The sequence below is a fragment of the Schistocerca americana genome, chromosome 2, assembly GCF_021461395.2.
Source record: "Schistocerca americana isolate TAMUIC-IGC-003095 chromosome 2, iqSchAmer2.1, whole genome shotgun sequence".
Classification (NCBI taxonomy): domain Eukaryota; kingdom Metazoa; phylum Arthropoda; class Insecta; order Orthoptera; family Acrididae; genus Schistocerca; species Schistocerca americana.
The window spans coordinates 863812759-863827450 of NC_060120.1; the positions used below are offsets into that span (position 1 = coordinate 863812759).

The 14692-nt window shown below is 43.9% G+C and overlaps 1 protein-coding gene across 1 annotated transcript in view; it reads right to left on the minus strand.

The window, feature by feature from the left end:
• LOC124592341 (division abnormally delayed protein-like) overlaps window positions 1-14692 on the minus strand; it is a 610377-nt gene that overhangs the window by 21984 nt on the left and 573701 nt on the right. Inside the window, exon 7 of the mRNA XM_047131825.1 lies at window positions 2084-2210. Coding sequence (XP_046987781.1) covers window positions 2084-2210 — 127 coding nt within the window. The remainder of the gene's footprint in view (window positions 1-2083; window positions 2211-14692) is intronic.

Consider the following 14692-nt stretch of genomic DNA (forward strand, 5'->3'; position numbering starts at 1 on the left):
GTTGCCATAATTGGAAGTTGCATGCACAAAATAGTTGGATACAACATACCGATCACTCTTGCTATATGTTATCTATGTTTACAATAAGCTAAGAAAAGGATGTTTTGTGTTATTTTACCAATGTTTTTCCATTTGTTTTGCATTTGAATTTACTAGCCTTGCGACATCCCTGATGCTGCTACTCGACAACCGGGATGTCGAGACACACAGTTTGGAAAGCTCTGCTCTAGGGGGTCGTCATTTATTATACAGGTTTTGGGAATGTTATTGACAGCTGGTGATCGGATGCCCTTTCTGACGGCACCGCTCAACTTCCGGAATGGAATCTATCTGCATTTAGTTTCGTGTTCAAGTGCGAGAACGTTTTCGAAATGTTTGCGCACCGCGTATCTGAGGCGGGACTTTGGTACCAGCCCGGTTATTACCTAGGTGGATGTGGGAAACCACCTACCTTCATATATTACAAGGAAGTAAAATAACAGCTTTCCAAAATACTTGTACATATTTCTGAGTAGAGGACCCGCAGCTTGTTAGTGGTATGGCCACCGCGCGACTTGAAAATCCGCCCTGTCTCTATTGCTGCACTGTTGCGAGAATTGAGATCTGAACAGAACGGGGGAGGGATGAAAAATACGTAATTCTGTGACAGTCACAATGTCATTACTTCATACACTACCCGTTTCGTTGGTTACACTTTCATCACAAGGTGGATGGCATCTTTTATGTTGTTTTCATACTGGCAAAATCGGCGATTTCTTCATCTACATCTACATTTATACTCCGCAAGCCACCCAACGGTGTGTGGCGGAGGGCACTTTACGTGCCACTGTTATTACCTCCGTTTCCTGTTCCAGTCGCGCATGGTTCGCGGGAAGAACGACTGCCGAAAAGCCTCCGTGCGCGCTCGAATCTCTCTAATTTTACATTCGTGATCTCCTCGGGAGGTATAAGTAGCGGGAAGCAACATATTCGATACCTCATCCAGAAAAGCACCCTCTCGAAACCTGGACAGCAAGCTACACCGTGATGCAGAGCGCCTCTCTTGCAGAGTCTGCCGCTTGAGTTTGCTAAACACCTCCGTAACGCTATCACGCTTACCAAATAACCCTGTGACGAAACGCGCCGCTCTTCTTTGGATCTTCTCTATCTCCTCTGTCAACCCGACCTGGTACGGATCCCACACTGATGAGCAATACTCAAGTATAGGTCGAACGAGTGGTTTGTAACCCACCTCCTTTGTTGATGGACTACTTTTCTAAGCACTCCCCCGATGAATCTCAATCTGGCACCCGCCTTACCAAAAATTACTTTTATATGATCATTCCACTTCAAATCATTCCGTACGCATACTCCCAGATATTTTACAGAAGTAACTGCTACCAGTGTTTGTTCTGATATCATATAATCATACAATAAAGGATCCTTCTTTCTATGTATTCGCAATACATTACATTTCTCTATGTTAAGGGTCAGTTGCCACTCCCTGCACCAAGTGCCTATCCGCTGCAGATCTTCCTGCATTTCGCTGCAATTTTCTAATGCTGCAACTTCTCTGTATACTACAGCATACTTGCCGCGGTAAGTGAGATGGCCAAGGGATCAGGTTGCGACTGGCGAACTTAAGATCAATAGTCTGTGTGTGTGTGTGTGTGTGTGTGTGTGTGTGTGTGTGTCTGTGTCTGTGTGTGTGCTGCATTCTGAACCGTAAAAATCGCGTAAGCTGCTCAATGGATATAATTCATTCTCATTTCCACGTCAGATGCAGGGCACGTACCGTTCTTCTTGTATTCGCAAGTCACAACGTAATCTGTTGGCCACCAAGCATGTTAGTGCTGCAAAAACCGCCTATACTTGCCATTACAAATAGCCGCGACTGGTTTCAATTCAAACAAAAAATAAATGTACGAGTACTGAAAAATATGAACAAAATATGTGAAACGAGAAGACGGTGGCTTGTAGCTAGAGACAGGCTACTGAGCAACGAGCAGTACAAAAATTCCAAGGATAAAATCAACTTGGTTCGTGTAATAAATGCACACTGTTGACCGCGTTATCGTACACATGCGGCGAGTCGACACTTTACCTGCTTTATATGCCTAAGTTGGTCGCTGAGCTCTGCAATGCGCATGTCCGGCTGGTGGGGCGTCCACGTGATCTCAGGGTTGTACTTCTGCGCCGTAATACTGGACGCCACCACGGTCTTCGTGTACCTGCCGACACAAAGAAATATCTTGACAATGAAAAAAATAACTGTGATGTGCGTGCGTCATTCATCTACATGCAAACCTTTTGCAATATCAGTGAGTAATCTACACCGCAACTCTCTTCGAGAGCTGGATTTTTAATTTCCTGAGGTCCGCACAACCAAGCGAAGGCCAACACATGTCCCTAGAGTTTTAGACACAATGTGGTGGTTTAAGAGTGGAGCTCGAGTTCTCCTGGAAGAAGCAACGTTCCCACTGCGAAACGTAGCACAAATTCGGATATGATAGAGGAAGGATATCAGCCGTGTGCTTTTCATAGGAGACACACCAGCATGCATCTCATTGGAGAACATCAGTTCGCTCTAATTAGTTAGTCAGTAACATGCTCCATAGACAATCTGAACGATTCTTTCATCAAAATGATGTGAAACGATCCAGTTTACAAGATATATAGACATGATCAGTGTTCACATTACTGAATACATTATTATTGTTAATGGCTACCAGTTTTTAAGTAGAAATTCGTCAAAGGAATAGGAGTTGTCCAAGAGAAATGATTTTAAGTTAGATTTAAAACTTGCTTCGCTACCTGTCTCACATTTTATGTTACTGGGCAAATGATCAATTTTTGTTGCTGTCTAAGGTGTCAGAAATGAGTAAAAATATTGTAAATTTGTGGTAACGACTATGGGACCAAACTGCTAAGGTCATCTGTCCCTAGGCTTACACACTAAGTAAACTAACTTAAACTAATGACAACACACACACACATATCCCCGAGGGAGGACTTCAACCTCCGACGGGAGGGGGGGGGGAGGCCGAACCGTGACAAGACGCCACTGACGGCACGGCTACACCGCGCGGCCAGAAATGTATAACAAAGGTCACTTTTTCCCATCTAGTGTTGATGGTACTGACAACACTGTGCTCAAATTATGATGGATTATTTGCGACGCATTTCATTAGTGAATGTATGTACCGTGACGGCGCAGTTAAAATGCCTTGCACCTTGAAGAGGTACCTACATGACGTGCATGGGTGAACACCACATACAAGCTCGCTTTTGACAATCAGTACTTTCTTTCCAAATGACAAGTTAGTCACGTAAGTATTACCCAACAAAGTGAACTGAACACCTGACTATGGTGGCAGAACTGTCGCGTTTACGCTACACTTCTACTTGCAAATCCTATGCATAACATGACCACCAGTTTTATTTGACAATACTCCTGACATACCATCACTGTGATAACATTTACTCGCACTGCAATGTATATGAATCCATTGCTTTGCATATGATCACTCTTTTACTTTAGCGTCTTTCAAAACCATCCCGGCGGAAGTTCTAATCCTCCCTCGGGCATGGGTGTGTGTGTTTGTCCGTAGGATAATTTAGGTTAAGTAGCGTGTAAGCTTAGGGACTGATGACCTTAGCAGTTAAGTGCCATAAGATTTCACACACATTTGAACATTATTTTTTTTCAAAACCAAATACCACAAAAGGAAAAAATTCCTTAGGGCTCCCTTGATAGTCCCGAAGCCCAATCATGTGCAACGGAACTAAGAAGTTTTCGTAGTGTTGTTATTTCTACGTATTGTTCATGTTGTCGCAGAAATTGTTGACCTGTAACAAAAAAGTGGTTCTAATGGCTCTGAGCACTATGGGACTTAACTTCTGAGGTCATCAGTCCCCTAGAACTTAGAACTACTTAAACCTAACTAACCTAAGGACATCACACACATCCATGCCCGGGGCAGGATTCGAACCTGCGACCGTAGCGGTCTCGCGGTTCCAGACTGTAGCGCCTAGAACCGCTCGGCCACCCCGGCCGGCTGACCTGTAACACATGTATTCATATTCTCTGAGGTAGATACTTCAATCCCACATTATTCAGCATCGTGAGGACATCTTACGCCATCACGTTTCGTGACTGCATTGGTTTGACCTGAAACGTGGCTGCACTCAGTCTCGTCAGCAAGTTAGTTCCACTATGGGAAGATCAACAGTTCGTTTTATCGAGTAGTAACTAGTAAGTAACGTATGAATGCACGTTAGCAACAACAACAACGTATTTATTGAAGGCATAAAGTCTGCATACGAGCAAGCGATGATATTTAGCAATTTATTAATAAATATCCGTCTCGATCGCACATTATTATACAGGTTGTTTAACTAGTATAGGTACAAATGAAAAGGACGAGTAGAGGACAGTGAAAATAAGCAAATAATCCTAACAAACATAGGTCCGGAAACCAATGGTTTCCCCAATATTACATATCTACGGTGCACTCATGCCGATGTCACAACACTGTTAGCGTCTATGCAATGGCACAAGTGAGGCGAAAATTACAAAGTGATGAACTGCCCTCTTTTGATCTTATCATCATTACGGATACCTAAGTACTGATAAATAGTGTTTCGACAACAAGTGTATCAGTCGAGGCCTGCCAGGTCCCCTGATGTAAACACGTTGGATTTTTTGTTTGCGGATATTTAACCCTTTCGCTGCTGTGGGCGTGTATACACGTAGTGCTACGCCGTTCCCCAGGTGCAGTGGACGCGTATGCGCGCGCCACTTGAGATTTCCTAAAGTGCTATGGACGTCTGTATGCGTCCTTAACTGTCGAACTCTCACTGCTGCAGATGAGTTACTTCCATACCTCGGTGAACAAAAAAAATTCGAGTATTTACCATACAATATGCCTCACTGCATGCTATCATTGTAAAAAAAATTCGTTTCGATCTCTTGAATCATTTATGAGATATGGTGAATATGAGCGTATGATTCCGATACGCAAGGTCGTGAATGGGAATACCCAATAACTTGAAGACTAAATCGTTCCGCTCTGAATTTTAAACGATATTCCTATATCTAATTTACGAGGGTAATCCCAAAAGTAAGGTCTCCCAATTTTTTTTTTTTGTAAGTACATAGACCTGTTTATTTCTACAATGGTTTACATCAGTTTACAGCTTGAACATTTAGTTATTTTTCGACATAATCACCATTTCTGTCGATGCATTTTTGTAGACGCTGTGGCAGTTTTTGTATGCCCATGTCATACCAGCTCGCCGCCATGCTGTTCAGAAAGTTACGAACCTCTTCTTTCATCTCGTCGTCAGAGCTGAATCGCTGGGACCACAGTTAACGCTGACACGTACTGTGAGAGTCTGAAAAAACTCAAACGGGCAATTCAGAACCGGAGAAGAGGAATGTTGAGCAAGGGCGTACACATCCCCCATGACAACGCTCGCCCACACATCGCTCGGCAAACCGTTGCTCTCCTGCAACAGTTTCAGTGGAACATAATCACCGACCCACCCTATAGTCCTGACTTGGCGCCCAATGACTGTCACCTGTTCCCTAGGTTAAAAGGACATTTGGCCGGAAAGCGATTCAGCTCCGACAACGAGGTGAAAGAAGAGGTTCATAACTTTCTGAACAGCACGGCGGCGAACTGGTATGATATGGGCACACAAAAACTGCCACAGCGTCTACAAAAATGCATCGACAGAAATTGTGATTATGTCGAAAAATAGTTAAATGTTCAAGCTGTAAACTGATGTAAACCATTGTAGAAATAAACAGGTCTATGTACTTATAAAAAAAATAGGAGACGTTACTTTTGGGATTACCCTCGTACATTTCATTCACTGCAATATACGAGCTACAATCAACCATACGCATAGGTAAACTCTGCAAACTATAAAATATCGTACAATATTTTACTTAATTTTACGTTAAGCAGTAATTATGACGGATAACTAAAAGAAAAAAAATCAGCACTTTATCGTGTGGAATTATCAGACTTTAAGACGCACAAAAATCAAATTTTTTCACGTTGTAGTTTTTGAAAAATCGAATGATTTCATATCGGCCGGAACACCGTCCTTCAGCAGTGACACCAGCTTTCCACGAACAGTACAGCAGTAAAAAAAAAAGAAGACGCCTCAGCACGGAAAGCAGAGCGCACGTCAGTAGCAGCAGAAAGGTTAAAGATGAATCGATGAGGAGACGTGCTGAATCCTACCTCCACGTGAAGGGTGACACTCGTTGTAATGTGTTCGTCCTTCAAGTGCCGTAGTTTGGATCCTCAGTGTCTTTATTACGTATAAGGTGCTCATGTACGTAGTCATAATTAGTCGTACTACGGAAACCACTAGTTTCCGGACCCACGTTTATTAGGATTATTTGCTTGTTTCGTTGCCTTCTACTTACCCCTTTCGTTTGAAAAAATAATAAACAAACCCCCTGTATACGCTACAATCTTGTCGGTTTCGGCTTTCCGCCATCATCAGGTTTGTTAAAACAAAACGGAAAAATGTTAATGAAACAACAGTATGTTCAATTTGGGCTGCAGGGCAAGACTAGAGAAAAAAATTTAACGGTACATAATAAGGATAACCTAGCTGACGACCATAACATACTATTATTAATAGTGTGAAACGAGTATCAGCGTCAAATGCTTAGTACACGCATGTACACGAACTAGTGTTAGCGATTGCCTGAGGGCGTCTTATGCTTACGCCAACGGCGGCATCGAGAGTGGGCCTCCTACCGCAAGCACCCTCACAGGGAAGTACAAATGGTTGAAATGGCTCTGAGCACTATGGGACTTAACTTCTGAGGTCATCAGTCCCCTAGAACTTAGAACTACTTAAACCTAACTAACATAAGGACATCACACACATCCATGCCCGAGGCGACCGTAGCGGTCGCGCGGTTCCAGACTGTAGCGCCTAGAACAGCTCGGCCACCCCGGCCGGCAGGAAAGTACAACTTTCCATTTAGGGGCCACGGGGTGACGCCGTCTAGATTATCCTCTGAATGCGCCATCGACTGAGACTCTTCTTCACACCACGTCTTTTTTATTTACTTCGTGATGCTAAAAGGTTTTCTATAAGCAGGTTGTATACCACTCTTACGCATTTTATTCTTATTTCAAGTATGTATATGGTATTATTGTCATCAACCATCGCTAGCACGTGTTCAAAAAGCTGTCTTTTCCCTATAATGTACCTGCTACTGTTACATTAGTGTTTTTGCATTTTGTTTTAACAGATCTGATGATGTCAGAAAGCTAAAGCCGTTAATACTGTGAATACATATCCATCCACACACACTATAAACATAAATGTACGTATGGGTCTGTATGTTCCACACCTACTAATCCACAGGGCCGATTTCAACCAGACTTCGTACACATATCCCTCGTTGTCAGGCAACAGTAGATGTGGGGCTAAGAATCACCTACCTATCATGGTTCAGTAGGTAGGAAGTCATAAACAATGGGATGCGTGAAAAACTGCCGCATCATGCTTGAAATTTAAGTGTGTGACTACTGTGTTACTAACTGTATTTGCAATAAATTTCGCTGGCATATTTACATATGCCGCTAAATCCACCTACAAAAGTTTGTCATGGTACCACACAGACGAGTAATACAAGAGACATGACGTCATAAACACTAAGACGTGTGAAAACTGCTGCACTGTGCATAATGTTTAGATTTGTTGTTTCTCTTCTACTAATTCCATTCGCAAAACATTTTACAGACAATGGGATGAGAAGTTCGGCCTTATGCAAGACACCTTTTTTTGTTTTGTTTCACCCAAACATGTTTCAGGACAAATGTGCTATCGTTAGTAGGTTCAATTTTTATTTTTATTTTTAACTGTAAAATTGTTGTTACATATTAACATTTGTGTTGTTTACAACATTATTTAAAGGCCGGCCGGAGTGGCCGTGCGGTTCTAGGCGCTACAGTCTGGAGCCGAGCGACCGCTACGGTCGCAGGTTCGAATCCTGCCTCGGGCATGGATGTGTGTGATGTCCTTAGGTTAGTTAGGTTTAATTAGTTCTAAGTTCTAGGGGACTGATGACCTCAGAAGTTAAGTCGCATAGTGCTCAGAGCCACTTTTATGTAAAAGTTGCATTTATAACTTAATTGCCGAAAAGTGGGTGTAAGCATTAATTAACATACCTTACATGATATTATTGTCCATGTTAACTAATGCTTACACCAACTTTTCGCCAATTAAGTTACAAATGCAACTTTTACATAATGTTGTAAACAACACAAATGTTAATATGTAACAAAAATTTAACAGTTAAAAATAAAAACTGAACCCACTGACGATAGCCAAAAGTGCTGAAACATGTATGGGTGAAACAAAACAAAAAAGTTGTCTTGCATAAGGCGGAACTTGTCATCCCATTTTCTTAGCAGGCACGGATACAACAAGAAGAACTGGACGACAAGATGATTATTTTACAGACAGTATCCATATACGCAGCTGAATGTACCTATAACATTATATCATTGTATGACACAGATATCACGAGATATGACGTCATAAGCACTGAGATACGTGAAAAAATACCGCATCCTCCATGACGTTTTAATACATTTATTCTTTACTGCAAAGACACTCCTTCAGTCTAGTTACCTTAAAGAAATCCCTGACACTTAGCAGCGCTTTTGATAGCATTCAACTCTGACGTGCAAACGGTTTTAGGCGAAAACAAGTGGCCTCTACAGAGCTATGAAGAGACGTTGCCATAGGGACGTTTACAAAATCGCAAAATCGTGTTGAAGACACGCCAAGCAACTGCGCCCGGAGTACAGAAACCGTCCGGGATCTTATACTTACACATTTGTATATGAAGCGTATTTCTTTGTACGACAGCTTCTTAATTTCAAAGGTCTTTTCACGAATACAAAGAAATGAAATTTTTTATATATTGCACTACAAACACAGTTCATTTTTTGGCTCTGAGCACTATGGGACTTAAGTTCATTTTTTGTTTTCGTTTATAATAGCAAATCGAAAAAAGCAATACAAGGGACAATTCCGGGTATGTCAGCTAGGCATATAACAAAGTGCGAATAAAGCGGATAACTGTTAATGAAGGAATAATAATAATAATTCCATCGTAGGGAACAGAGTAATTTCATGGTTTTTTTTATATTAAAGATTTTGACCTGTCTCACAACAGATTAGCGGTGCGCAGATGCAAAAGCAATGTTAACCCCTAATTAACAAGCTTACAAACATAAAAATATTACAAAACGAGCACTGACGTGAAAAAGGCAGGTGTTGCTGCTGTCATTTTCAGATTCCGCTCCACCTGAGCAGGTTGATGCACTTTTCGAATATTCTCCTTTTCTGTTTGGTGAAACAATCTCGGCATCGTACGTCTTCAGACGAACTACGCAATGCCACTGGGCATCGCTTTGCGTTAAGGGCGAAGGCAGGTAATTTATAGAAATGTTGGCTGCAGTGAGAGTGGATTAGAGGGTCCGCGCTGAAAAGCCGAGACGACGTCTGCGCTGAATCTGGAGGGCTTAACGAAAGTACACCGCTGCAGAGTAATCCTCTTCCTCCGGCAAGACGTGCACTCCAGCGCGATTTCTGAGCCGCATTTCCGCCTACCGCTTGCACGCAGGCTTCCCGCTGCAGAAAACTTCATTGGGTGGCAGCTGACGTTTCACTGCAAGTGCTCTCATATCACGAAAGAGCTCCGTACATCTATATTTACTTTTGAATCTATATGATCTAATTCACACTTAAGTGATTAGCAGAGGGTACATTTTCAGACCCTTTCTCGACCGCTCCATTCTCAAATAGCACGTTGCAAAAACCAACACACAAATCTTCCCGTGCGAAATCCGATTAATCTTAATTTATTAGGACGGTCGTTTCTCCCTATGCAGGTGGGAGTCAACAAAATATTTTGCATTTGGAGGACAAAGCAAGTGATTGAAATCACGAGAAAATACCTCGCCACTATTAAAAACCCCTGTTTTAATAATTGCCACCCCAACTTACGTATCATATAGTGCTGTGCTCGATCTCATATTTCGAAATAAAACAAAACGAGCTGCCCTTCTTGGCACTCTTTCCGTGTCCTCCATCAATTCTATCGGATGCGGACCCTCACACCGCAAAGCAATACTCCAGAACAGGACGGATAAGTGTAGTGTACGCAGTCTATTTAGAGGATTTGTTGCATCTTCTAAGTGGCAGTCTTCAGTTCGCTTTCCCAAAAGCAGTTGTTCGTAATTTTGATCTCTATGTATTTAGTTTAACCAACGACCTATTGTGTAATCGAAATTTAACGGACTCTTTTTAGTACTCATGTGGAGGATCTCACACTTTTCGTTCTTTAGGGTCAATAGTCACTTTTCGTACCATACAGATCTTCTGTCTAAGCAATTTTGCAATGGTTTTTTATCTTCTCACGACTTTACTAGAGGCTAAACGTCAACAACATCTTACAACAATGAGTGAGGGCGGCTCAGATTGTCTCCTAAATCGTTTATATAGATGTCTCATAAATGTTGCGACAAAGCCGGCCGGTGTGGCCGAGCGGTTCTAGGCGCTTCAGTCTGGAACCGTGCGATCGCTACGGTCGTAGGTTCGAATCCTCCCTCGGGCATGGATGTGTGTGATGTCCTTAGGTTAGTTAGGTTTAAGTAGTTCTAAGTTCTAGGGGACTGATGACCTCAGATGTTAAGTCCCATAGAGCTCAGAGCCATTTCAACCATTTTTTTGCGACAAATTTCGAAAAGTTGTAGAGGGTTCCTTGAGGAACAAATCTGTGCCGGGAAACGTCATCCAACCACGCTCCAGAAAGCCGAAGTTGTTGGCGCCAGTGGTTGCCACTGGGTTACCCTTTTGGCAGAAAACGTGAACTTGTACGCTGACGGACCGTTTGCGGAACGGCTCGCAATGTTGTTTCTTATCCAGTGATGGTGACTGATTGCCACGATCGACAGTGGAGAAGAAGGGGCCAGTTACCGTACAGAAAGGCCTTCTCTCCTATGAATTAGATGCACTATTGCCTCGGTTGATGATGGTTTCGGGCGCAGGTTTCCACCCGCAGCTTATTTCTTTCCTGGAACCCTCTAAAATCTCCAGTGTCTCTCGATATACAGGAGAAAAATAAAGTGCAGATGGAAACCATGTCCAGAAACGCCATCCACCAAGGCAACAAAGCATCGCAAATTTTCATCACTGCTGACGAGTTAAGGAATAGGTAAAAAGTGTCGTCAAATACATCAAAACGTCAACATTTGTTTGGGATATACGTATACCACGAGTACCTGCGACGTCGCGCCACAGTTAATTCGCACCCCTTCGCCATGACGCATTGATTCATCGTGCGACTCGAAGATACAGTAACACATACTGTGCACTCTCTGTACGGTACAAACGACCCAGTCGTTCGACTTGAGCTCGCACACTGTTCGCTCCTGCGTCAGACTGTCACATGTTTACAGGCCACGTAATGGGCCTGTGAATGTATAGCTATTCACTTTTTCATTACGAGGGGGCTGAAGCGACGGAAAATGTGGAAGAAAGGGGTGAATATGCTGTTTAAAGGGAGGGATCAACTTTATGAAGTTCGCTTAATGTGGGATGATCTAACTAACTGTCGTGATAAGTACTAGTGTCTGATTAGAATGACTTGTGAAATATTTGTTTACATTTTGACAATAGTGGATCCGACGTTGGAGGAGATGAGCAGCTTTCGAAAAACCATACCTCCATCATTAACATAAACTGCGGTGCCTCTTATTTGAAAAGAAGAATTATTTGTTCTCAAATCGACAAGACGTAATAATAAGGATTCTATTCTCTATTGTGTAACGAAATGGAAGGAAGCAAGGTTAGAAGTTTAACGTCACGTCGATGGCGAGATCACTGGTGACAGAGCACTGGGACTATGGTGCATGTGAAAGAATATCGACTACGCCCTTTCATAGAAGCCACCTCGGAACGCGCTTTAAGCGACAAAGGAAAATATTTAAAGACATTAGGAAACAGTTACATCTTGAAAGCCACCTTCATCAAAGATACGGGTCCTGTTCCTCACCAATGAATTATGTTTCGATAAATTATCTGTGCTGCTGACAGGTTAAAAACCACGCTAGTGATCTATAGCACGATCATACACTGAGGGGACAAAAGTCATGGGATATCTTCGAACACCACGTCGGACTTTGCCCGGCGTATTACAGCAAGTCGATGTGACATGGAGTCAACAAGCCGTTGGACGTCCCCTGCAGAAATATTCAGCCATGCTGCCACTACAGCCGTCCATAATTGTGAAAGTGTTGCCGGTGACGTCCCATAAATGTTGGATGCGATTCATGTCGGGCGATCTGGGTGGCCAAACCATTCGCTCCAATTGTCCAGAATGTTCTTTAAACCAGCTGCGAACAATTGTGGCTCGGTAACACGGCGCATTGTCATACATAAAAATTCAATCGTTGTTTGAGAGAGCCGGTCGCTGGTGGCCGAGCGGTTCTAGGCGCTTCAGTCTGGAACCGCGCGACCGCAACGGTCACAGGTTCGAATCCTGCCTCGGACATGGATGTGTGTGATGTCCTTAGGTTAGTTAGGTTTAAGTAGTTCTAAGTTCTAGGGGACTGATGACCTGAGATGTTAAGTCCCATAGTGCTCAGAGCCATTTGTTTGGGAGCATGAAGTCCATGATTTGTTGCAAATGCTCTCCAAGTAGCGAAATATAACCATTTCCCGCCAATGATCGGTTCAGTTGGACCAGAGGACCCAGACCGAACCATTATGGAGCCACAACCAGCTTGCACACTGTCTCGTTGACAACTGGTGTGCATGGATTCGGTGTGGTCAGCGCCACACACGAACCCTACCATCAGCTGTTACCAACTGAAATCGGGACTCATCTGACCAAGCCACGGTTTTCCAGTCGTCTAGGGTCCAACGGATATGGTCACGAGCCCAGGAGAGGCGCTGCAGCCGATGTCGTAATGTTAGCAATGGTATTCGCGTCGGTCATCTGCTGCCACAGCCCATGACGCCAAATTTTAAAAAAATGGTTCAAGTGGCTCTGAGCACTATGGGACTTAATTTCTGAGGTCATCAGTCCCTTAGAACTTAGTAGTCGCGCGGTTCCAGACTGTAGCGCCTAGAACCGCTCGGCCACCCCGGTCGGCCGCCAAATTTAGTCACACTGTCCGAACGGATACGTTCATCGTACATCCCACAATGATTTCTGCAATTATTTAACGCAATGCTGCTTGTCTGTTAGCGCGGAAAACTCTACGCACAGGCCCCTGCTCTCGGTCGTTAAGTGAAGGCCGTCGGCCACGGCGTTATCTGTCGTGAGAGGTAATGCCTGAAATTTGGTATTCTCGCCACACTCTTGACACAGTGGATCGCAGAAGATTGGATTTCCTAACGATTTCCGAAATGGAATGTCTCACGCGTCTAGCTCCAAATAGCATTCTACATTTAAAGAGTGCTAATTCCCGTCGTGCAGCGATAATCGCGCGGTACACTTTTTCTACAAGAATCAGCTGTGTATAAATGAGAGCTCCGCCAGTGCACTGCCCTTTTATACCTTGTGTAAGCGAACTACCGCCACCTGTATACGCGCGCATCGCTATACCATACCTTTGGTCACCTCAGTGTATAACTAAATTCTTATACACGCTCATACAATGCAGAAAAACTGATTTTCGAAATACGCCTATTATTGACGAAGTACTTAACTGGGATGAAGTGACATGGAATGATACAAGTACAACAGATTTCCGCCTGCTTCGCTGAGTGGTAACGTGTTTACCTACCACGCAGTGGGTCCGTCTTCGATTCGCGGCCGGGTGGAAGATTTTCTCCTATCGTGGACTGGGTGTTGTTTTGTTCTCACCATCATTTCATCATCACCGACACGCAAGTCGCCCAATGTGGCATCATCTGACTTGCAACTCTGCGGTCGAACGTCTTCGCGTGGGGCCGGCCGCGGTGGTCTAGCGGTTCTAGGCGCGCAGTCCGGAACCGCGCGACTGCTACGGTCGCAGGTTAGAATCCTGCCTCGGGCATGGATGTGTGTGATGTCCTTAGGTTAGTTAGGTTTAAGTAGTTCTAAGTTCTAGGGGACTGATGACCACAGTAGTTAAGTCCCATAGTGCTCAGAGCCATTTGAACCATTCTTCGCGTGGGGCCTCCCGGCCATCAGTGCCACACGATCATTTCATTTCGTGCAACAGATAAATTATAAGTCCAGGTGCAACTGCCGGACTGACATAAATATTCAGTTGTCACTATATGTTTATATGGGTAAGGGCAAAGGTGCACAGGTGCACTCTGTGGCGCTAGTCTGTGGATGGACTATCGACCTCACTGCAGCCCTTCTATCCGCCGCGGCACTAGTAAGAGGAGAAGCGACAGGTCCCTAGCCCTGGCCGCCTTTTACTCCCGGGAGAAATTCTGGGTACTCACTCTGATAGCAGGCTAAGTGGACCTGGGGCCCTCCCGCAGAGTTTGGTTCGAGGAACAATCCCCCCGCCCCTATCTGGGACCGAACACGGAGTCTAGGCTGACTTCCTGACGTGTTAAGTCTTGAAACCCTCCTTCGGTTTTATTGCCAGAGTCTCAAATCAAATTGATTCCATATTTCAACGACCCAACTACCCGCCATCTTCAGCAGAACGCT